Source organism: Pterocles gutturalis, unplaced genomic scaffold (genome assembly GCF_000699245.1).
Source record: "Pterocles gutturalis isolate BGI_N339 unplaced genomic scaffold, ASM69924v1 scaffold8031, whole genome shotgun sequence".
NCBI classification, from domain to species: domain Eukaryota; kingdom Metazoa; phylum Chordata; class Aves; order Pterocliformes; family Pteroclidae; genus Pterocles; species Pterocles gutturalis.
Genome location: NW_010102962.1, coordinates 6,243 through 32,406, shown reverse-complemented (window position 1 = coordinate 32,406; position 26,164 = coordinate 6,243). Strand labels below are relative to the sequence as shown.

Below are 26,164 nucleotides of genomic sequence, written 5' to 3'. Positions count from 1 at the left end.
TCTAACATTCTGTGATTCTGTGATACAAGGGAGCAGCAGTGGGAGCTGGGTAAGTGAGCTCAACTGTGAACTGCAGATGAAGAACCCTGCTCGCAAGGCTTCTCCAGGCTGTGCTAATGACATTTGGCTTACTCCAGCACACTGCTCTTCTCACACCCACACCACTGTACCGGAATAGCAGCCAGAGGAATCCGCCCCCCCCATGCGTTTTAGCTTTGGGCAGTGATACACGCCTGTGACCAGAATGGAAGCTGCTATTGTTTTGGATTTCTGACTCCATAAAAGGAATGTTATTGTTTCACTTACTTTTTTCCAAGTCCCCAAAGAGTTGTTCTTATGACCACTAGTTTCAGCAAATTTTCTTCAAAACTAAACCAGCAGTTTTCCAGCTTACCAGGTTTTGTGCCTTTTCACAGAACTCTGATGGAAGTGACAGATCAACAGGTCGATCCATGAAACAGTGGAGTTTCCATTCCATGCACCATGAGATACCGATATAAAAAGGCATCTCGTTGATGTAAATACACAGGAAAAAATGCCCTCAACACAGTGACAGAGGTTGAGACCCCTATACATATGTAAGCCTTCTGTTTAGTCCAGCAGTTTAGTGAAATAAACACAAAACAGTTAGCTCTTCAAGAGCATCAGTGCTTCATTAACATTTGCAAAGCGCTTTGAGGCCTAAGGGAGAGGCTCCAGCACAGTTACAAACAGGGAAGGAAATCTCTAGCCACATAAAACTCCTAGACTATGCACAGATTTGGTTTCCCCTTACAAACCTTCCCTGCCACACTTAAAGGTGCTCTTTCCAAGCAATTTGAACACTCTTCTGGAATGTTACGAGTCTTGTCGAGGGCTTGGGATCCATGCTAGGGCTGACCTAGAAATTCAACTTAAGCTCCAGACAGGACATTCAGAAAAGCCAATTCAAATGCAGGCAGCATTCCTCATTAACACAGGAAAAGCAAGCTGGAAAAGATTCCAGGTGCTGCTCTTTGCAGCTGATTGCTTGCTCCGATGTAAATGGAGGGGGAAAAGCCACAGTAAAAGTCTTGAAGGTGGCATGGAGGTATTAGGCCTTTGCATACAGAGCTTGTTGCTGGAGTGACCAGGCCTTTAGAACGTGAAAGCCACAGCTAAAGAGAAATCGAAATCTTGGTCCTTTTCCACATCATAAGATTTTCTTAAGAAAACTGAGAAAAAACTTTGTTTTCTTCTCCAGACCTCCACTAACCCTCTTTTTAGCTGTTAAAACTATTTTCAGAAATACCTATAGAGGCCAAGAAGCTTTCCTGGAGGAGAATTCAATACTCCTTTGCAGAGGTGGTCACTCGCAAGCTGGCCTTGGTTCACAGGGACAAAAAAGTAACAGACTACCAAAGCAAAAAGGTCATCTCACTGCATTTGCACATAATCTGCACTTCACCTCCGAATAACCAAGTCAGCTGTATTTTATCTGATATGCTGTGTAGGCAACCAGCTCTAGGTGGCACCGCTTGAGCTGAGAAGCTGGACAAGACAACACCCAGAGATCCCTTCCAACCTCAACCATTCTGGAATTCTGTGATTCTGTACCAGTTATTCATACAGCTCATATTTTGAAATCTTTCTATGTTACTGAAGTTATCTGTACAGCTAATCTTTTAATGAAGGTGGACAAGTATTCTAGAAAATAGGGAGCAAAAATTAAATAATCAAAAATTTTTTTTGTATCATCTGGATGAGCAGTATGTAACTTTTTCAAGGGCAAAGGACCACTCCAAAGGCTACATGTCACAAAGGTTCCCAGCTTTAAGGATTTCCTATATAAGGTCATGTTTCTCTATGAACCTTGACTTGGATTGTGACACAAAACTACTGAAGGAACTCTGATAAAAGATATTACCAAGATCCCAACACTACTGGCAAGGACTCTGCTAAAATCAGTCCCGTGCTCAATATTCTCCAGCATTTTTCCTTCTAAAGTTGGTCCATTTTTCTAGAGTCTTACAATGTTGTCAAGCCTTCTGCCTCTTGTGTGTAATTTGGCCATTTAATACCTATCTGACCACAAGTAAGTCTGGGATGCTCCTCAAGGCTTTCATTTGAATAAATTTGTAATGCGTCGGTTACTTGTTGGTAGCCAGTGAAAAGTATGTATGACTGGTTTCTTATCAGATCACAAGAGCTAGTTACATTTTCTGAAGCTATTACAGTCCCGGCGTTGATTTCAAGACAGCCAGGAAAAAATTAGTGTTGCCTAGTAGTCTAGATACAAATCAGCAGTCTTGTAAAATTACTTACATTGTTTTCTTGATTCCTGTTATTTTGAAGAAGTGTGATGACACAATTGTGGATGAAGAAGGCAAGTGTCAGAACCCCTGTGAGCTGAGGGAACAGAATTCTAAATTCTAAGGGAGGAAAAAAAGTATTAGTAACTTCTTTGAAACAAACAATGCCAAAATGGAGAGGCCATACACTGCTGTGGAGTCTACTGGCAGGAACATGAACCTCCATGTTGAAACAGGAGTCTATGTTGTCTTTGACCATAGCCAATGCAGATATTTAATCAGGAAGTACAAAATACATTAAGACAGTGTCTACTATAACATACACTCCAGCAAATTTTCTCAAGAGACCCTAACCATGAAAGATTAGTTTAATCTAGGATTTACATATACAAGCTTCTTCTGCTTTTCAACAGTTTAACTGGAAAGCATTTCAAGGCAGGACATGATTTCAGTGAGGCTGTGTATCTATTGATCCCTGAACAGGGAGATGGGGGAAAGAATCAGTTGCTCTGTGAGCATCTTTCATTATTAAGAAGTCACTTATACTACCAGAGGAAAAACGGCATCTGTAGATGTTTAAGAGACTCCGCTTACAAACCGGAACACAAAGGCAGAGCAGTGTCTTGTCTTATTGTACACTTTACAGCACCTATGAAAAATTTTTTTGATAGTTTTTTTGGTCTCGATGGGAATAGCAGTGCTCTGCTTCTTTTAATATTTGAAGGATTATGTTCACAAGATTGTGTTTCTGGAAGCACTGCAACTGGTCAAGGAACTCACCAATGTGTAACATCATTAAAGCACCATCTTTGTTGGTATTATATAAGGATATATGAACTCTTTAGAGTGTTAACAGCAATTAAGAGATCCCTGAGCTAGCTCAGCTTCTGGAAAAGATCCAGCAATATAGCAACTCATCTGAGGTTCACAAACCCTTACAGATCAAACCACAGAGAACTCCATGCAAACATACTTAAACCAGATTTCTCATAAAGTGCTCTGAAGTCAGCAAGGTAAACACAGCCCAGGCAATTAATGAAGGGCTCATCCAAGTTGAGAGAATATGTCTTCCCTAGGGCTGGATTCACTGCACCTTCAATACCTAACTAACAGGACGTGCCACTCATAGAATTGCGAGTGCAAGCGACTTTTGGGCTTGTTTTACATTCACTACTTTAATCTCAATAATAAAAATCAAACTGATGGATTCAGAATCTCTTTCAGCACTGCATTTTCCCCCATCAATACATCAGTAGTAGCTGGATTTATATGCATCAGCTACCTGCTTTGTCTATCTCCTAGCAGTACTAGTTGCATTGCCAAAATTATAAAACTACCGGGTGCTCCACTTCTTAGTGACCTGCAACACACTTGCTGTGCTGCAACTCATTTCATGCTAGGACTGCTTAATAAATCTTGGACTTGAACTTCAAGATGCTTAAAACCTGATTTCTTAAACATAGGCTCGTTTCTGGTTTACATGGGATTGTTAGTGAACCATAGTTTGGGCAACTTTTCTCCTGCGCTCTCAGGAAGTGTCTGTAGATATGAGGCTATGTGAGCATTTGAAGACTGTCTGCTGGGGCAGTTCAGGTTAAAACCATGTATCTATGCTCTCAATAGAGCGAGACCAAACGTTGTGGTCTACTTACTGAGCAGGACATGCTTGAGTATCATTTCTACTTACAGATAACACTAAGAATAATGCCACACAAAATATATTAGGTCATTAATGCAGATGCTAATGATCCAGTACTCTGAAATCCAAATTTCTACACTGGAGACAAAAGCAGTTTGTTAGTTCAAAAATTCTGCCTAAAAGTAAATGCAGTGATGGAGCAAAACAGGTAGCATAAATAGCACTGTTTCAGAACTACCTACCTCTATCTGTAAGTTGTACTTATGCTGCAGTAGTCAGGAGGATTCCTAGGGAATTACAATGGTAATCCCATTCATCCTCAAACCATCTGCTTTGTTTTTGCACACAGTCATGCACAGTGAAAACTGCCTGGCTTTAAAGACTCAGGCAGAAAGGGCAATGACTTTTTTTTTCTTAGTGACATAACCAAGATGAAGAAACTGTTTTATGTAGCCTTACACTTGCTTCATGTCATTCAGATCTTGAAATAGGGTTCTGAATGCCAGTCTGAGATGAAGAAGGAATGACCTTCATCAGTTATGGAAAAACGAAGATTTGATGATGGCTAGGGGCTGGAAAGTGGAGAAGGGGAATACTGGGTTTTCAGCAGACCTCTTTGCCAAATGTACATGGAATACGCTAGCTAAGCTGTTTATTCTCCTTACTGTTGTGCCAGATCAATTTCAGTCCAACTGTTTGCCACAGTGCATTGCCATGAGTGCACAAATTAGATCAGATTCTATTAGAAACATGCAACAACTCTGTTGTTTCTTTTTTTGATCTATATCTTGCTACAGTAATTCAAAACCCATCCTAATGTTTTAAGTTATCTTTGTTTTCTTCTCCAATTTGACATTATCAGACATAACAATAGTTTGCAACCCATGTATAAAACTGTTAGTACAGTGCTTATTGTGAGTGGGAAAACAGAAATGCACAAACCCACAAAAGAAACCCTAAGAAGGTGCATATCTGAATTTTGCCTTAAGTAAATAAGTAACTTTTAAAGACCGACAAAACTCTTGTTTCTAAGAGCAGAAGGAGTGATACAATTAAATAGTACAGGACACAGATCCTTGGAGCCAACTGGTCATGGGGAAAAAACAGCTAAGACCTAACCCCAGATCTCTCATTCCAGGCCTCCTAAAACAAGAAACTGATCTCTTTAGAGTATCTATCTGTTCATGTAGTATCACTGCTTGTGACTGTGACATCTCACACAGTCATTTGCAACAGCAATTTGGAAAGAACTAACAGCCACCAAAACAACATTCAAGAAATAAACATACTGGAGAGCTAACAGGTGTTTAAAAAATACGAGCTAAGATTATGGACTAAAACCCGAGATAGATTGCAAAGTACAGGAGAATTAAAGTAACACAGTAAATTGTGGTGAATGAGCTATTTCATTTAAGCAAGACAGTGCGTGGAGAACTTACGGCACCTTTACCAGTCTGTCTACAGTTTGTAATTTGTAACTGCTACTGCAATAGGCATGATCTGAAAATGGTGCAGCTAGAACTTATTACAATATAGTTGAAACAGGACTATGGCAAGCTCCCTGTAACACGATACACATTTGAGATACCTCTGATGGGCACTCCTCCTCCACAGTGCTGATACGGTGAACAACACTGAGAAAGGGATTCTTTGTCATTTTATCACTAAGGATCCTGCCTGAGCCTCTACACACAACATCAGACAGTATTTCCTCACTTTACTTATGTCAGAGAGATGTTAAAAGGTGAATGAGAAAGTCATTAACGAACTGCTTTAAAAAAAATCTTAAACCCATCATATATATATGCTGCATTACTGCATTTTAAGTATCTTACCTGGTACAAAAAAATCAGTCTCTGTAAACCAGTCATATTCTAAGTGGATTCCCAGATGAGCAGCCTTTACAGTAACCAGAAAAACTAAGTAGACAACTGAAACCGTACCTAGAAAAGACAAGAACCAACCAAACACTATGAAGCAGTACAAAGTATTTGTGCTGTGTTTTATTCTTGCTCCATCCAACTAGCTACCAGCAGCCCAAACACTTAGGGTTAGTATTCATTCTTAAAAATATAGGCCAGGTCTAAATCTTCTTTTATTTCTTTCATAAGTCAGAGAGAAAGAATAATGAACTTGCACCCAATTCAAGCTTTCAGCATGATTAATGTTCTCCAGACACTGCACGAGTGACAGTGGAAGACGTACCCTGTAATCCCTGGCACTGGGCAAGTAGGGAGGTCTCTGGCAGTTAACAGATTGGTTCTAACTTCAGCTGTTAGGATTCTAATCTAAGATGAGACAAAGCTGGCGACAGTACTGCAGCTATTACTATGTCCATTCAGTCTGTCCTGGTTTCGGCTGTGATAGAGCTAATTTTCCTCTTAGGAGCTAGAATAGCGCCGTGTTTCAGATTCAGCATGGGATTTGGTACAAGAAGAATGTTGATAATATACAGACATTTTTAGTTGTTGCTAAGAAATAAAGGACTTTACAACTTCCTAAGTTATACAAGTGTGCAGGTGCACAAGAAGTTGGGAGGTAACACAGGCAGAGCAATGGAACCAAGCTGGCCAGTGGGATATTCCATATCATACAATGTCGTGCTCAGTATACAGACAAGGGTTGGCCAGGAAGCTCGCTCTCTTTCTTCCAGGACTGTGGTTTTGGGTTTTTCTCTTGTCCAGGATTGCTAGCTTGGGAATGGGCTGGGCCTTGGTCAGTGCATGGTGAGCAGCTGCACTGTGTCTCACACATTTGTATATTCTATTATTACTATATTTCAACTATCAAAGTGTTCTTATATCAACCCACGAGTCTCCATACCTTTGCCCCTACAATTCTCCCATCCTTTGGAATGGGGGAGGGTGAGTGAGCAGCTGTATGGTGTTTGCCTGCCAGCTGGGTTTAAACCACAACAGTCATTAACTTTTTAAACCAAATGGCCCAATGAGATATGTAAGTCTACTGCAACTGTGAACTTTACACTGGGAGCTAGAAGCTGATAATGACATTTGACCACTACTGATTTAAACCTTGTTTTGATCATAACCTTGGATAACCTTGATCATAACACTGGATTTGCATTCCATCTCATTGGTTCATAGGCATCCAGCAATGCTCTGCACAGCTAGAGGACTACAAATAAGATCACAGATGGCTACAAATGCCTTGCTGCATCTGCATACGGGATAGAGAGCATAAAATCTTGGCTCCTGACATTTGAAAGAGATAAGGGCAGAATAATAACTACCTAAAAATTGAAGGAAACTGTGCAACAGTAATTAAGGCTACTGTGATGCAACCTCCCAGACAATAATACTGCTAATCACTAGAGAACAGGCTGTAAGTAAGTAAAGACAAAGAAACAGCATTTTTACAGTTTAGAATATAGACCCAGATAAGACTTCATTCTAGCAATATCTCCAGATAAGACTTCATTCTAGCAACATCTCCAAACTAAAAAATAAATTGAAGAAATTATCTATCATTTGATTACACAGAGTATAGTCAAGGAATTAGGAAGATAAAAAATTCTGTACTTGAGAATCAGCTTAACAGATAAAATATTCTGTAGTTTCCTAATGATTTAGGTTTCTGTAGGTGTAAAGATAAGTAAAAGTTCTCTACTAAGATTCATCTCAGCATCTCAAAAATTGTCTTCCATTTTTTCTTGTCTTACAAACGTCAAGGTTTACAAAAATTGAGGTAACTTTGAACAGCTTCCGAATTATACAATAATCTACTGAATTCATAAGAAATTTCATATTTTAAAATTTAGGTTCTCAAATAAAAAATAGTTGCCCACAATAATGTGCTTATTTTAAGAACAGATACAGTTTTGGCTAGATCTCACTTGACAAAATATCTTCTTCTCCCTGATGTTACATCTAGCCTACATAAAAACCTTACTTTTTACACAGAAACACTATCACTTGCCCAAGTTTCTGTATGGTATTTTAATTTAGTAGTTCAGCAACAGCAGATCCAAGCTCTAATTAAGTATCACATTGGAACAGAAAACAAACTAGACCCTCAGTTCCCTGTCCTTTTCCTCCTCGATCCTCATCTCCTTCTCCCTTTGTCTTCATCATGGGCTTCAATGCTATACCCTCAGATCCTTCCTACTCCATAAATTTGTGACTGATCCCATCCATCATCCATGTGCTTTATCCACTTTACCGATCCCACCTGCTTTGGTCTTCTATCAGTCACAATTTTTGTCCTTGTAGCACAGAATAGTTTGCGCAGGGAAGTTGTGGATGCCCCATCCCTGGAGGTGTTCAAGACCAGGCTGGATGAGGCTTTGAGCAACCTGGTCTAGTGGAGGGTGTCCCTGCCCATGGCGGAGGGGTTAGAACTTGGTGATCTTCAAGGTCCTTTCCAACCCAACCATTCTATGATAACAGGCCAGGGTACTGGGAGCTGGGGCAAAGCACAGCAGCAGGTTACACTGATTGGATAATGTTATAATTAATTAATCACCTGATTGGTAGCAAATTACTTCAGGTCAGAAGCAATTAATCTTTGGAAGTAACTGCCTGTGTTGAAATGTTTACCAGATGAGGAAGGGTATGCCTGACTGTTTGTGCCAAAGTAGTACGCAGCATTTGATGCACACTAGTATGTGTACCACTGTTTGGGGAAATGCGTTGTAAATATAGTGGAACTTGTCTTATAGGATTATCAGGGAAGCAAAGCGAAAAAAAATAACTCCCATATTAACTGTAAGACTCAAGCAAAGCAGGGTAGAAAGCCTATGGGTGATTAACAAACCAACCAATGAACCATTCTGAGGCACAATAACTGGCTGCCAGCAAACTACTGGAGGAGTGGCTGGAAAGCTGCCCAGCAGAAAAGGACCTGGGGGTGTTGGTCAACAGCCAGCCAAATACGAGCCAGCAGTGTGCCCAGGTGGCCAAGAAGGCCAGTGGCATCCTAGCTTGTATCAGAAACAGTGCGGTCAGCAGGACTAGATGAGTGATTGTCCCTCTGTCCTCAGCACTGGTGAGGCCACACCTCGAATACTGTGTTCAGTTTTGGGCCCCTCACTACAAGGAAGACAGTGACGTTCTGGAATGTGTCTAAAGAAGAGCAACAAAGCTGGTGAAGGGTCTAGAGAACAAGTCCTATGATAAGCAGCTGACGGAACTGGGGCTGTTTAGTCTGGAGAAAAGGAGGCTGAGGGGAGACCTTACTGTTCTCCACAACTACCTGAAAGGAAGCTGTAGCAAGGTGGGTGTTGGTCTCTTCTCCCAAGTAAGAAGTGACAGGATGAGAGGAAACGGCCCAAGCTGTACTGTGGCAGGTTTAGACTGGACATTAGGAAAAATTTCTTCACTGAAAGGGCTGTCAAGCATTGGAACATACTGCCCAGTGAAGTGGCTGTGTCACCATCCCTGAAGGTATTTAAAAGATGTGTAGACCTGGTGCTCAGGGAGAGGGTTTAGCAGTGGACTTGTCAGTGTTAGGTTCACAGTTGGACATCATTATCTTAAAGGTCTTTTCCAACCTAAATGATTCTGTGATTCTATTCTATGATTCTACTCATTGGAGTAGCTTTCACTGTTTTCTATACATTTTAGCCACAATGAACCAATGCTTTAATAGTATTTGTTACCTACCTAGGACATTAAACTTTGCAAAGAAGGATGGAGACTTCAGATTTAGCAGAGGTAGAAGAACAGCAATCAGGTAAAATGGTACTGTTTGTGATTTGTCCCACCACTCCTCGAAGAGTTCAAAGCCTGTGCTGTTGCCAGAAGAAAACATCACACTTCTGTTCTGTGGTGGGTGACCACTAGCAGCACTTGGACAAATGACTGGAAGAAAGGAAAAGAAAAATATTGCAAAATCAAAGGAGTTTTACCTGCATAGAATCTCCAAAGACAAGATCCCATAACTTCTGGAGAGTGTTTTACCTATGGAGAGTAGGACCACTCAAAAGCAATGTTTGACAGCTCAGTCACTAACTTCTATTTAGTTTTGGGGGTTTTTTTTCAGTTTTAAGATTTCACTGCTAGGCACCTTGCACTCCAAGCTGACAAGTTCTACGGTTCTTTCAGCTGAGCACAACAAAGATGCTAACTTGTCTGAAGCCTGAGCTGTGGCGTAGGATCAGCCTTTCAGGTCACATCCCTATAACTACGTGTGTTCAGTGCCTACGTGCAGCTGCTGGAATCAAGTCATAGCAATGTACCTCTGCACCTGGCTGCATATTTAGCATTGTAATCTGTCCCTGCACACCTCAATGAGATCATATGAACTGAGACACAAGTACATCTATGTATGGAAGAGCCTGTATCACTCTACGTTCTTCTGCGAATGCACAAACCAAGGATGACAAGCAAGCAACTATAACAAATGGCAGGCCTAAAACTCATGCACCGAAGCAAAACACTCTGTCATCTTGGTGCTGTGCTAGGTGCAATTACATCACTGCTAGACAATACAACAGAAGCAATTTAAGATATGCACCCATAACGCTACCAAAAGCAAAAGTTACACTCCTGTTAGGTGGTGGCTGATCCATGGCAGCACCTGACCTAAACAGGTGACTGAAACAATATCAACCAAACAAAGAGATTCCTTGATAAAAACGTGTTTATTGATTTTTCTTAATATCAGCATTTCCTTCTAACACATGCCTATGAAGTTACATGTTGAAATATGAACCTCTTATCATTCTCATAACTTCTTATTTTAAATTTTGGCACCCCACAATACTTGAAAGCCTCCCTCCTTTCAGTGACTGCATGCCTCTTCTGCTACAAAGGCAAAGGTGTAAAAAGTGTTTTGTCAAACTCCTTGAGAGATCATTGTGTTACTTTACTTCCTGTTTTCTCATTTACTTTCTCTCCATTACTTACAAGAGGATTAAAAAATGCTTTTGTTCTTACTGATCTCCTTGGTAGCCCTCAATGCCCTCTGCCAAGAGTCATTTGAGGATCTGGCAGCCCTTAATTTTGTGAAGCAGCTGTTTTAAATCTTACAGTTGCTGGAGAATACTGTGCAATATTGTTGTCTACTTTGTCTCCAAGTTATACCTCCTGCTGCATAAGAATGGGACAGAACAGCAGAAGCAGGAGAGAGCCCAAGAGAAAGAGCACTGCAGCAGCTATTGGTGCCTTGCTGGTAAGAACTGTAGGAGAAACAGGATTCAACACTAGCTGAGATGCAAAGCAACTAGTTTTCAGAATTATTTCTCAACTCCTTTGCCTGACTCCAGCAGGTGCTCTCCGGAAACACAGCTGCAGCTACTGTGACACACAGCTGTCTGGCTGGTACTGAAATGTTTCCCCATTCCCATAAGCACCCATGACAGAAAATTTTCTGCTTTGTAACAAAGTACTACATGTTCAGTTACTATATATAGGCAGAAAGATCAGAGGCTGACAATGCCTAGCTCTTGCATTCTTCCTATGTTATTCTCCCTACTTAACAACTCTGAACAGAGCTATCTCAATACTTGACTGCAATTTCTTCCCTTAGTTGTGCAAACGGCAGACTCTCCACAAAACACAATCTGCTGCCCCATGCGCTTTATTCTTTTTGCTTCAGCATCATTAAGGCCGCTCTTACAGCATTTGTTTAAATAAGAATGTTGCTGCAGAGGTGGTGAAGAGCAAAGATGCCCCAGCCAAGACTTTTTACAGTAAACAGATCTCAAGTGCCTCAATTTTAGGGTACAAAAGTTAAAATTCCTTAAGGCAATTCCTCATTGTGCAACTACTGTTAAAACCATGACTGTTAGACCTCTTAAGGAGGATCTATCTGGGTATATACAAACTTGTAATTTGCTTTTTAATCCTTACTCCCACCTACACTTTTTTTTTTTTCCCAATTAAGCTTTCCAAGTGTGTGGTTATTCGTGGAAGTACAAATCGCAGATGGAAAATTACAGTTTTTTTTAAAAACATGTAGTCAAAATTTAAGATGTACACTTTATAATTGGAACATGGTTAGGCACGGAAACACGATGATTTGCCTTTAACGTCCCCCCTTCCCCCCGCAGCCATGAAACACAGTACTAAGTGCTTCTTACCTTTGTTACTCCCATTCGTCCCAGGAACAATATCTGTTACATTAATGTCATGAACAAAGTCTGAAAAGAAGAAAATCTTACTATCAATGTCCCAAACCTGCTACTAGGCTTTTATCTGTTGACTTGATAAAAATTAAGTATGGAAACATTTTGGAAAATGACATCAGAGGTGCGATACAGCAGCTTGTGCTCCCTCCAACCCCAAATGGCTATTGTAAAACTTTTTTTTAGAAGTGTAGCCCCCAACCACACTACCTTCTCAGCAGCTCTGTCGATATATGAAGTTCCCAAGCCTACCCCCACAGGTGCTCATCCCTGTTCCCCCAGAACAGCTCCACTTGTCCCAGTTTCAGCAGGTTAGTGAGGAGATGCATCTTAAAACCAGCCTCTTCTGGGACAGGAAAAAAGTGCATGCTACCATAGCCTTAGTCCAGATGGTATTATATAGAAAAAACTTCCCCTACTCATTTTTCAATTTTTTTTTTTTTTCAGAAGAGGCTCTGTGGGATTCTTTTTCCACGTTGTAATACAAAGAAGGGAATCTCTGGAGAAATGTTTACATCTCACTGTCTACAGTCATCTCTAGTAGTACTATTGTTTAGAGTACACTCCTGTGCTATGCGACTGCTCTGCCACACCAGATACTTTTGAGTTTCTGCAGCTTCACCAGTATGAAAGTATTGGATAGCAGTTTCCTTATATTTATGTATATATACACAGAGAAAATGCCCATCAGATTGGAAATTTAATTAGTGCATCTCTGATTAAAATTTGCTTCTGCTGCATGTGGGTGTATTATGCACACAGAAAATTAACTGGGGCAGTCTCAGATTTTTTTCATGCAATTAACAGCAGCCTGTTTCTCATAAAGAAAGCAAAAAGTCTTGTGGGAAGAAAACTATTTTTTGTTTCTTCATTTTGATTTACGACATCCTGAATCACAACTGAGTTTCTCATACTTATTAACAGCAGTTCGGCGCATAAAACAATCAGAAGATTTAAATAAAATCACTTCTCACCTCCTCACTCACCATATTATGTTGCTACTTAAAAAAAACCAACAAACTAGCATAAAGCCAACAAAAGAACCAATAGCTCTTACAGAATTAGAGCACTTCAAAATTATAGACAGATAGACAACATTTCTTCCGTACTTAAAAAGTGTTTTAGGACTAGCAATTGCATTTATGGATTTATTTTTTTATAAAACAAAAACAGAACAAAAAGCATGGGACACCATGTTAAAAAACCAAAAAAGACAGGATATCACACTTGGCTTACAGTTCTTGCATTCTTTGCATACTACTAGTTTCTAGACCATCCTCCCTTATGAAATCAACTTGTTCCCACCTAAACTGTGTGTGCAGATTTTTTAAGAAGTAATCTGAATTTACTGGAATTAAATACAGTAGCCTGCCTAGAGTAACTTAGAAAAGCATGGCTGGAAGATGCCTTTGTGTCAAACCTGCATCCTATCACTCATTTGATAAGTTAGTAATTAAGTAGCCACAATGAAAGTTAGGACAAGAATCCAATTATTAAAGTTATCACAGACCAAACAACTTAAATAAGAACCCCTAACAAGTACAGGTAAGTGACGAAATAACATGCCAATCTCAGGAAAAAGCAGGACTTTTTTCCTAGAAAAGGAACTGATTTGATCATTCTGAAGTTTGCTTATTAGAATGGGAGTTACTTGGTTTAGAATAATTTAGGGTGAAAGTACTAACCTGATTTAAAAAAAAAAAAAAAAAGTCTAAAATGAAGTGGCCTTATCAACATATGAATTGTCAGCTGTAAAATACACCGGTGGTTAACCCATACAGTAAATTACATCCTTCACGGATGGTGGGAACTCTAATTAAACATTACGAGGTATAAGTGTGGTTATTTGCCTCAGAGATTTTTTAATTACCTTCAAAACAGAAACTCTTAAATCCTAGTTGTGCTATTTAACTCTATGAGTCAGATTATCAAAGGTCTCAATTCCATCATTTATTCACACAACCCTACATACCTAATTGACTGTATCCACAGAAGCTTGTGTGTCTGTGCATGTACAAGGGTATAAATAACCAATGTTTTCTTCTGTAGCACGGCCAGACTAAGAATTGTTCTTGCACTGTGCTACAGTTCATCATTCCTTCATGGATGCTTGCAAAAACTTTTTATATGGCAGCACTCTTAAGTGTGTTTGTTGAAATCTAGAATTAAACTAGATTTTTTTTCATTAACCTGGATCATCTCAACAACCTAGCCTGTTATATGGCCATTCAAATAGTTACACCCATGCAAACAACAGGGGAGTGCAAATACAAAGTGGAAACAAGCAACCAGGTTTGGGTCATTTAAACTTCACCAAGAACCCTCATTACTGACATACAAATCACATAATTGGTACTTTGTCTTTCACTAAAATCATGTTAAGAGAGACTTTGAGAAACTGGCTTTGAAATCATACCTGACTGTGCCCGTAACTCCACACACAATCACTTATCCTTACTTGACTTTTCACTCAACGTAACAGAAAAATCAAGATTCCACAAGATAGCCGTAAAGTTAACAAAAAAATATATACTTACTGTATATAAACTTTCCTGTGTTGAACAGAAAGTTGGACATAAGCACCCAATAAACAACCATGGCTCCAACAAGCGATACCATAGAAAATAAGAGGCTTGACCATTGGCCAAAAGATCCAAAGTAATATTTGCAAACATCTGGGAACTCCCAGTTCGAGGTATCTACTAAAGCTGAAGAAGATACAAAAAATAGAAACATATCTAAACAAAATGATATATTAAGAGTCATCAGAACTCTTCATGACAGGACGTGTTTTTGTTTCAGACTATTCTGACACCAATTCCCAGTGCTTCCAAAGGCTAGTAAGATTGCCGTTAACTTTAAAGTATAAACACTCATTAGGTGTTTGACTGAAAGAGCCTGAATAGAGGCTTTTATTGAGGCTGTACTACTACTCTGAGTAATTCCAGAAGCACTGGAATAAGACATGGTAGCAAAAATGCAGCCATGCATTTGCAGCTAATGCCTTTTGCAGGAGTTATGGCAAATTTGGACAGACCATGAACTAGTCCCAAACAATGCCCTGAAACGAGTTGTTACAAACTGGAGGTCTTAACTGCCTTTATTTGAGCAAGTGAGGAGTTAGTTTATACATAAGAGGATCAACTACAAGAGTTGCAAGGTGAGTTTTGAACAACAAAAGTATATTCTAAGCAGAACCACTGCCAGTGAGGCAATTTTCCATAAATTGTTTCCAACACAGAATATAGACAAATATTAGGGTAGTAGAGGCATACAACACAAGTGGATGCAGCTACCACCCACGCTGTTCCACTGTGGAACATGATCAGAAATACATGTAGAGAAATGAACAGCACTTAGGGAGAAGGGAAGCCTCTAACTCTGGAAGTCCCCAAATGCCCAGTAAATGAAGATCTGAGTTTGCATTTTTCTATAATACTTAGGTCCCAAGGAACTGAACGATAATCTAACCAGGGAAGACAGACGTTTAGCTTACAGAGCTTAAATCCAGACTACAAAAGCAGGGAGACATTCAAAGGAACAGTTTTTATTTGCAGGTCAGGTCTAACATAAAGATCCAGACAAGCTAAGAATCTATTAGATCTCTGTATTTCACACTTAATGGAAATATTTACATTATGAAGCTTTGTATTTCTTACGTATCATTTTCCGCGATTTCACAACTCTGTAGCAGCAGTAAAGAGTCAAAATGCCCATCAGTAAGATGAGAATGATTCCAGAAGTAAAGCCTGCCTGTTAAGAGGGAGAAATACAGTTTACTTTCTTTATCAATAACACTACAGAAAAATGAAGAGCAAGCCACGTTGCCAAAAGCATTTTCATACGCATGTATTTTTCATAGTTTTACCTGTTTTATTCCCCATGGAATACTTAATATAGATGTGCCCATCATTGTATTCCATATCATAAATCTACGAAGAAAAGAGAAAAGCCTGTGAATAACTTAAGAGGCACTCTACTTCATACTATCCTCTTAGCTACAATACTTATGCATACAATATAGAACATTCAATGATAATGTGCTTTCTAGTTAATATATGGCAAGGTGCTTAACATACATTGTCACTATACTGGAGTTTTTACCATAGCCATCTGTGCAACTGTCAACTTTAAAAGCAGTTCCTAATGGACTGTAGACGTAGATTTCATCAGGAGCTGGAAGTACATGATCAGGAGCAATCTAACAAATGGATAAAACACAAGACACATAAGTAACACCAAAGTAACTGTTGTCCAAAATAAAGCAAGCCAAATGTTGTAAATCACAAAATATTTCTGCGAAAAGTGCATTTAAGGAAAAAAAAATTGGACTACATTAATTTTCTCCCCATGAAAAAAACAGTTGATATGATTTTTAGCTGGATAGCAGAAAAACAGATTTTTCTTCTGCAAAAGGTCTGTAACATACTATGCACAGATCACGGTAGGTCAATGACTGCAGCTCGCTACTCCTTAAATCCTCTTATAGATGGGAGAAATTAGTACATACATCTGGGCAGCCTGGACTACTGTTACAAAATTCAAGCCATTTGTATGTTTTCGTTGGATGGTGAAAGCATTGCACAATAAGTTAAGCGCAACTTGTGATAACACAAGACCTTGTTAAAGCACTCAGTTACTAGATATTTACTTCAAAGCAAGTTGCAGAGCAATTTTCACCCTACCTTTATTTGTGTTTCTTTTTTAAACCTAGGCTGGGGAAGACCCAACATGCCAGAGACCACTCAGTTAATCTGGCCCTGTCTTTGCCTTACCAATGCCCTGTCTGCAGGAGACGTGAGCCTGCTATAGTAATGAATCCGCTTATTCATTGCTGAAGCTTCATCAGTGACTCTTTGCGTGTCATCGTTCACACTGACTATGTTTGTAGGCTCCACATGAAATGGTCTAAATGATGGAAAGAAAAGAAAGAAAAGGAAAACCCTTAAAAACCCTGGAACACAAGAGCTAACATACAATTCGGAGAACAGCTTAGCATCACGCAGGATGAGTCTGTCATTCACTGACACAAAGCAAATGCAAAAATGTCACTGCCATCCATGAAAGAACCATCTGTTTATATCATCCGTACTAAAGTAGTCTCTTGCCCAGGTTCTGCAGGGCAACCTAACATCAAAATTCAGACCTAATATCCAGTCTATTAGTTCTCAACAATGAGTCACGCCAGAACTACATGTTAATAAGCTTCGCCAAGCTTATTAGTGCTTATAACCGGTGTTGCCAGAACTAGTGATGAGGAACAGAGGTACAAAAAGAAAGCATTAGAATGCAGATGCAGAAAGAAGACACAGAAAAAGAGAGGAATGAGCAGTGGTAATGACGGCCACCTATAAAAAGGCTAAAAACTACCAATCTAGACAAAAACACTGTATCAAATTGTGTTTAACCGGGGTGGAATCAAGCCCAAATAAGTCCATGTGCTCATACTATTTCTAAGCCAATGCAACCAGGAATGAATTTTGTCAGAGAACATGGAACAACAGATGTCCATTTGCAGTTCCGAATTACTTCACGACTTCCCTTCAGAATTTAATTAGGGTAGTCACAGAGAACAGGACTGTCAGCAAAACAAGTCCTACATCCCTCACACAAAAGACGTACAGGATGCAGGTGACCTCCCTTCCCTCTTCCCCAGCTGAGTTAGACCGCAGGCATGGACACAGCCACTAAAGGAGAAAACAGCCACATCGAATGCCCCTTGTTTTCTCTGCACACATGTAGGTACAGAGCAAGCAGAGTGAAAGCTGCTCCCAAAGTCACAACACAACATAAATCTAGCTTCCTGCAAGGGGCAATACCAGAGATATGTGACCTAGTCAAGATATTGCAGAGATTTTTTTCTTTAATCAAGTAAAATTTACTTCCATATAGGCATACTATCCTATTGCCTAAATGTGACATTCACTCCTAGCAATGACAAGCTAATTTCTCAGACAAGAGAGGATCTTGGTCACCTGTAAGCCTTGACACAGGGTTTTGGTTTTTTTCTTCCCCCTTTCAGCAGAGCTTTTAATTCCTAAAGCAACCTCAACACCTTTCTGATCTTCTTCTTCTTCCAGGTTGATGTTTAAATCATGCAGAAACAAGAACCACTCCAAAATGAGAACCCACAAAAGTACAGATCACAACAAGTTTCAGGCTACCAAGAGCAGAAATTAGGTCAGAAATAAATCCATGCCATTTTTCCTGTAATATGAGCAAAGCCTATTTGAATTGACTGTTTTTCAATACCCATTTCTGGCTCAGACTACAAAGGAACTTGGTCAACTCCTCCCCCCCCAGCTCTCAATACCATGACAAAGGTCCCATTCTCTTTCCCAGTGAATCATTAAGCATTTGCACCACCTCTTATCTGGAAAAGGAATACAGCTCTGAAGTTGGTGGTTGTATCTTTGTAAGAGACAAAGATAGGTCCTTATATCCTTAGGGGGATACAGCAGGTAAGAGTATTTATGGGTCTAATAAAAACTGACTGACAAAAGTGGAAAACAGAGAAAAATAACTTCCTTCTCCACAAATTCATTCTCTCCCTCATCTCAGACTTCATTAATTCTTACATCTTCCGTCATCATGGAAAAAATGGCTTAGGTTTGCTAAGCCATTTCCCACTTACTGAAATGAAAGTGAATACATTTTTAATTTTTAGAACATTCTCAACTGACCCTTTTTTTCCCGTGTCTATGACATGAAGGGGGAAATCCCCATTTTGTGTGTGGACTTCCGTGGTGTTCTTATAAACAAATAAGACAGATACCACAACAAAACAGGAAAAAATTTTATTACTCAGGACAGAGGCACATGGAGCTAACTAATTCCATAGGTACGTAATGTACAAAAATACTCCTGGACTGTCTGCTCTAAGGGACTTCACTTCTTATAGCTTAAAATTTACTGGTCTGATCCAATCATTGGACACCGCTAAAAAATATTTCATTAGAACACCTGTAAATAAAGACTGTAGTTATGAAAACAGGAAATGTAATATGTTTAAATGCCTCCCCACCCCTAGTCAGCTCTCTGCTGTTTTCTTTTTGGATCACTGACACACACTATATTTAGAACATGAAAAGTATATGTTTTGCTAATTATACAGCAGCTGCATAGTGTGAAGAGCTTCATGAGGACTATTCCCTGTCCCCAGTTAATACTATCAGTACATCCCCATAATCTTCCATTGCTACTGTGGAAAAATTACACTGAGACAAAGTCTACCTTTTGCTTCAAAGTCAGCAGATCTGCAGCAAAGATAGCTTCACAATGGTGTTCAACAACTGCTGACGTGGATGTCAAAGAAAATTTTTCCAGACAGTGGGAGATTATTTTTTAGAGCAATTCCAGTTTAAACCATGGATGAATTTAAAATCAAAGTAATAGAAAACATGAATACAACATCCCACTTTATGGGCAAAGACGTGTTTTTAGTCAATGACCTAACAAATGTCAAGAAAAATGTTCACGTGTAGCAAAAACATATCTATCTGTAGGTAAGAATTTCTTTAGAGAAAGATTTAATTTTCTTCAGTATATGAGCAATCTGGATTGAACAAGTAATTCATGGTCCAGCACAAAACAGACGGGTATGATCCAGAATCTAATTTATGGGTGAGGAAAAAAAATAAATAACCCCAAAGAAATTATATATATCTGTTGCTGCTGCTTCCTGCCTGGAGGGGTGCATATGTTTTACACTGCCAGTACCTGAGCTGCTTCCTCTCTTGATCCCCTCTGGTGAGCATCTGTTGAGAATGAAAATTATCTAAAGCAGCAATTAATTTTCTTTTTCTCATGGTACCACTGCACCTCTGGTCTTACTGAGCAAGTGACTCTATTAAAATAGACTGTCCACCCATCAGTTTTATGTTTGTTAAAGATCTCTTTGAAAACATCAGTCTGACTTGGAAGCTATGTGGGCAGGCTGGGATGCAGTCCTCCTCCCTGATCTCCCCTAGGAGAGGGTACCACTCCCTCTAGGATCAAGGTAATTTCCCAGCCCCCAGCTACACCTAGATCAAAGGCTGGCTGTAGGGCATACTCAGAGAGAAGTCTGAGAAGGTCTCAAAGACTCAAATAAGTTCTCAAAGACTGAGATTTCCAAAGCCCAAAGCAGATAGGATATAGTGTAGGATGTATTTTGGAAAACTCTCTTTAGGGACCTTCAGTCGAGCAGGCAAACACTCTGTACATGCAAGCATCAGCAGCTGCAACAAATTCATAGAAAACATTCTGATTTGTACTGCCAATCACATTATATCTCTCATGTGGCAAAATGATTATGAAAAGGATGTGGGACAATGGGATCTGGGGGCAAGAGGAGAGGCTACTGGAAACTGGACTGGAGGGTGTGACTATTAATGCAAAACACTGCAAACAATCTCCATGCATTGAGATAGACTACAGTGTCCAATGAATTTATTGTACCCATAACAGAAAACACAATTACAATTTATATTTCAATAGCTAGCCTGAAAACAGTGCTCTTTTTAACAGGGCAAACACACCAGTAAAACAGCAGTTTTCCACAGCACAATGAGTATGGACAAGATGCAGGATCTCATGCAAGAGGTCCACACCTTCCATATGCTACATCCCACACATTTCCTTCAGAAACCATTCCCACAAAACCTGCAGCTACATTCATCTGCTAGTTATTTCTTACTCAGGTCCAAACCTCCTCTCATTATGAACTTGGGTAGCAATTTTTGCAAGCAAAGAAAATTAAGAGAGATCCTCACAACTAAAGTTGTTTCCAAATATTGTGTTAGGCAAACTTCAAGTATTAGATTTGGAGGGTTAGGGGGAACAGCCCAACAGGAAAATTTGTTTGGCAAACTACATACAATCTTGCAAGTGTTAGCATCCATTAGGGTGCTACCTCTTTTTCCGGATATTTTCAGAGACGCACTACATCTTGCAGAGATATGAAGCAACATGGCGAATACCCATCTCAAGAAGTTTTAAAATAAATAATGCTGTTTCCTGAGTACCTTTGCTGAAATATGTTTTAAACAGTAAGCAACTGGTTCTGGACATCTGATAAAAAGTAGTGTTCTGAGTACTGAGTTGTTACAATATAATAAGATTTTTTGTGTCAGTGTGTGGCTTTTGGCCCTACATGACAGCATAAATGGCTTCACATTAGGCAAACTTTTCATATTTCAACAAACATGAAGAAAACACCTCTTTACAGGATGTTTAACAATATCTTTCCTCTCCTTTAAAAAGACCATAAGGAGCCTCTTTAGCTAATTGCACAGGTTTGACGAGTGGTGCTCCTCAGGGGTCAGTATCGGGATGAGTGTTCTTTGACACCTTTGTTGGAGATACGGACAGTGGGATCGAGTGCACCTTCAGCAAGTTTGCTGACGACACCAAGCTGTGTTGGGCGGTTGACATGCTGGAGGGAAAGGATGCCACCCAGGGGGACCTGGACAGGCTTGAGAGGTGGGCCCGTGTGGATCTCATGAAGTGCAACAAGGCCAAGTGCAAGGTCCTGCACCTGCACTGGGGCAATCCCAAGCACAAATACAGGCTGGGCAGAGAATGGATTGAGAGCAGCCCTGAAGAGAAGGATTTCAAGGTGCTGGTAGATGAGAAGCTCAAAACGAGCCGGCAATGTGCACCTGCAGCCCTGAAAGCCAACCATATCCTGGGCTGCACCAAAATAAGCATCAGCAGCAGGTCGAAGGAGGTGATTCTGCCCCTCTACTCTGCTCTGGTGAGACTCCACTGGGAGTACTGCATCCAGCTCGAGTCCTCAGCACAGGAAGGAGGACATAGACCTGTTAGAGCAAGTTCAGAGGAGGGCCACGCAGATCAGAGGGCTGGAGCACCTCTCCTATGAGGACAGGCTGAGAGAGTTGGGGCTGGTCAGCCTGGACAAGAGAAGGCTCCAGGGAGACCTTCTAGCGGCCTTCCAGTATTTCAAGGGGGCCTACAGGAGAGACAGGGAAGCACTCTTTCATCAGGGACTGTGGTGACAGGAGGAGGGGTTAACAGTTTTAAACTGAAAGAGGGTAGATTTAGTTAGATATTAGGAAGAAATTTTTTACTGTGAGGGTGGTGAGGCACTGGAACAGGTTGCCCAGAGAAGCTGTGGATGCCCCATCTCTGGAGGTGTTCAAGGCCAGGCTGGATGAGGTTTTGAGCAACCTGGTCTAGTGGGAGGTGTCCCTGTCCATGCCAGGGTGAGGGGGAATTAGGTGATCATTAAGGTCCCTCCCAACTCAAACCATTCTATGATTCTGTGATCTTGTGATTTCTTTGACAACCCATATAAATCAGTTTACTTTTCAGGGATGTGACAAGATTGTTACACAGAAATAGAGTAAATTTCTTATGGCTTTATTGTTTTACTGAGTTGGCAAATTATTACAGGAATGCTGTATATGGCACAGGAGAAACAACAGAGTAAAACTGATCGCTATAGTGGAAATTAAAGTATAGAGAAAAAGTAATAATAAGAATACACTCACAGATTGCTATTTCTTAATTGGAAACTGACTATCTGGATAAGAATATTATAGATGTCAGTACACTTCTCTTAAGGAAACCTGTTTTAAAGAATTCTGACCTGATTTTTACTTTCTAAGCTGCCCAAATTTACATAAGCATTGTAAACAGTATGCTTACAGTTTATCCTACAAGATCTTTATTCTCTTGGCAATACCTTTTACTTAAACTTTTTCCACATTCATATCACCATTGTGATTAAAATGCTGGATGCAGAACCAAAATAACATTTCAGAGCACAAATACTAAGTCACCTCTGTTGCTCACAGGATACACATTTTAACAAATAAATAATCACAAGCTTTAACATGCCATATTTCTAGCACTGTTCCCTCTTCTGTGTCAAAGGTAAGGCTACTCTACTCTTACAAAGAAGTACAAAGGTTCTTAATTAAGAAGGTTCTACTTCTTCCCCGTTAGGAAGCAGTAATATTAGGAATTTGTAAAAATGTTAGCAACACAGAAAAATGAAAAGCAGGCAACGGAGTAAAAAGACCACATGTGTGTGGAGCGGTAAAAGTATAACGCAGAAACTGTAGTTTTGCACAGGTTAGTCCTGACCATTGTCTACCTTTTTGTAAGTTAAAAGAACATTGAAAATAAGATGGAACCAACCACTTTTGCATGAAAAAGGTTTCTCTGACTGCCATCTACAGACACTGTTTAATTTATAAGTGTTTAATTTCACCTACTGATCTCTCTTACAGGGTGTGAGAACACTATGGGAATTCAAAAAGAATAGAAAACTAATGTTTGATCTCCCTTTAGCAGGGGACACTGTCAAGTTTTTTCATATGCAAAACAACCAACACAAAACATCATTTGTTTCTTTGAAGGTTCACCTAATCCTGAAGACAACAGCAGTATCTGTTGACAACAAACAGATTTAAAGAGCAGTTAGAAGAAAATAAGAAAGTCCCTCTCTTGCATACAATAATCATCAATAAGCCATTGCAGCAATAACAGTCTAGTTTTTAAAGGAAGCTAAAAAATGGATAAAATACAGTTAATGTGGTGTGAGTAATTTGGGTCATTGTGAATAACAACAACATCCTCTTTAAGAGGATTAAAAGTGGCTTTGTATTTCCCCTAAACTAGCAACAGACAAAATAATTTACAACTCTAAAAACCAATTAGCTTATTGTTCTTATGTAAACACTGAAAAGCATGCCTTTCAAAAATCCCAAATCCTCCAAGCTCTTAAGAAAACCAAATAACTATGTAAATATCATCAAATCTCAAACAACCTAAACAAAAGAACAGAACTGCAGTAAGAAAGACAAACAGTGATTACACACAAATCACACAAAACATTTCCAAGAGCTATCTTAGTCAAAGCAGAACGGCCACCCAAAAAGTCCTATCAGGCTTCTGAATAGCAGTTTAAAAAAAAGGAGCAAACTAAGCAGAGCAAATCCCCTACTATTGCACTTGCACTGTTTGGTGCTTTTATGCATGATAAACCTCCTTCCCTGGAGCTGTGGCTCCCTAAAGCCACAGGAAGAAGCCTTTCAAACCCCTCACTGCTCTGACCACCCCTGATGCAGGCCCTGATGGCCTGTTCTTCCTCATTCCTTCTTCTAAAGATTGCACCACCTCTTCTAACAAGCAGAGACAGAGTTCTGCCTTGTTCGGCCCCACTACGATTTCCAGGCCTTCCTGATATGCCAGCGTTCATGCCCTTGATCTTTGTGGCTCTGCATGCTTGGAATCAAAAGACTACGTTGTAGAAAATGGGAAAATGAACTTGAGAGGAGCAATAAGGACAAAGTGGACGGATCTGCAAAGCTGGAGGTTGTGGAAGTGGGAACACAATCCGAGTACATGCTTCTGCTTTTGGGGAGGGAACCAAATGCTACATCCAATGACCTTTTATCAAGTCAAGTCTCCCAGCTTAAGAAATCACACGAAAAAACCACACCATGAGGAAACAATACCTAACCTCACATTTGAAAAGCAGATCTTCGCATTTCGATATATCACAAAGGTGTAAACTTCTCTCGCTCCTCAAACACAACATATACTTCCTCCCACACAAGGAGCTTCCAACAGCCATATAAATTAGCAGTCGTCTTAGGCTAGGAGGGCCTCAGACACTCCTTAGAAAGAAGATAAAGCAAGAATTAATTTTGCACATTTCCTTTTCCCACCTGAAAGTACTCTACTGTTTCCTAATCTTTACATACACAATTCTGTAGGCTCCTACATCTGTGCTCTGGTTGTTCCCCTGGGCTCACTCAGACCCTTATCCTCCTTCCTTTGCTTGCAGACAAAAAAGATTGCTTAGCCCCTGGCTAACATGCAAGCAGGCTCTCATGGCTTTCCAAAGCTGCAGGCTGGGACAGTAGCAAAACACTACTCAAGAATTTTTTCCGCTGAAGTGCACCCCAACAACAGGATTTTGTATACGACAGTGCCATCTTCAGTTCCTTCAGGAAAACTGCTCTACTGAAATACAATGCAGGATGCAAAGGGGAAAAAAAAAAAAAAGCCATAAATAGGGTCCAAGAGGCAGAACAGATCTACTCCTTCGTCTAAAAAAGCTGAGCTGGTGCATCCAGCTAGCATAAGAAGGTTAGTTCCCACTCTGATCTCGGTCTTGGTTCTAGGACCAACTCACAGAAACCTTAACTGCAACAACAAAGAAAGTCTCCCACTCCAACCTTCTCTGGGGAATAGAGCTGTTAAACTCTAAGAAAACATGCAAAATAACCACTTAGCTAGATAGGTATAATTTTCACAGGCATGGCAAAAAGGCTGGGCTGCCAAATTTTTTATATTTGCTCAATCTCAAAAAACACTACAGTTTTTTCCTTAAAGGTAGTAAAGGTCGCTCAATCCCCTCAGCAGTAGCAAATAACATATTTTACTAGCCTCACCTGCAGAATGCATATAGAGCCATTCACACACCATCTGACAAGCTTTCTTGCATAGTCTCAACATCTCAGCTTGTTGTGCTAAATGAAAACCATCATGTTTCAGTATACACACATGATACTCAGTGTTTGAAGAGCACTTTAAAAGCCACATGTCAAGTTCTTATCCGAGCACTCTCTCTGAAGTGATGTCTTATCCTTACAAACAAAAGACAATATGAACATCTGTTCACCTGGTGCTTGTAAATAATATCACATAGCAACAAAGTTTTAACATTTTGTTACCAAATGTCAATGTCTTTGTAGGATTCTGTCGCTAAAAGCAAAGATTAAACAAGCCACTGCTATATAGTAATTCTTGTAGGTTCAACCTTCCTTGTACCTTTTGCACTTAAAATCTTCTGGATTAAACTGTATATTCATGATTCCATAAGTGCTTTCATCGCCTCCCACAGGAACCACGAGAGGTTTGGTATCCTCTTCCATATTCAGTGAATGTGCCTCCTTCTTCTAGATTCTGTCAGTTATTCTGATCTAGAAAAAAGGAAATGAGACAACTGCAGTTAAGTAAAACTCTATCCCTGCTACAAATTTAACACTGGCAGAGTCCCACAGCTTCAGAAGCTCCTGGGGTGAAAACCACTATAAAATCCCTTCAACTTGCCACTTCAGAATTCTCATTCCATAAGGCAAACTTCACAGGCCAAGTGCAGCAGGGATGGTATTTTTTACAACACACTATCTATGTAAGTGAAGTGGTCAA

At 39.9% G+C, this 26,164-nt stretch overlaps 1 protein-coding gene across 1 annotated transcript; it reads right to left on the bottom strand.

Annotated features, from left to right (window-relative positions):
- Positions 1–2,283: 2,283 nt before the first annotated feature.
- SLC38A9 (solute carrier family 38, member 9) lies at positions 2,284–25,933 on the bottom strand (the record flags this gene model as incomplete). Its single annotated transcript, XM_010086500.1, has 10 exons — positions 25,784–25,933; positions 16,771–16,903; positions 16,075–16,196; positions 15,864–15,927; positions 15,655–15,748; positions 14,533–14,703; positions 11,951–12,010; positions 9,531–9,728; positions 5,745–5,852; positions 2,284–2,390 (listed from the first exon to the last, which is right to left on the bottom strand). Coding segments are annotated over exons 1-10 (1,161 nt in total), but the record flags the coding sequence as incomplete, so codon positions are not given.
- Positions 25,934–26,164: the final 231 nt, after the last annotated feature.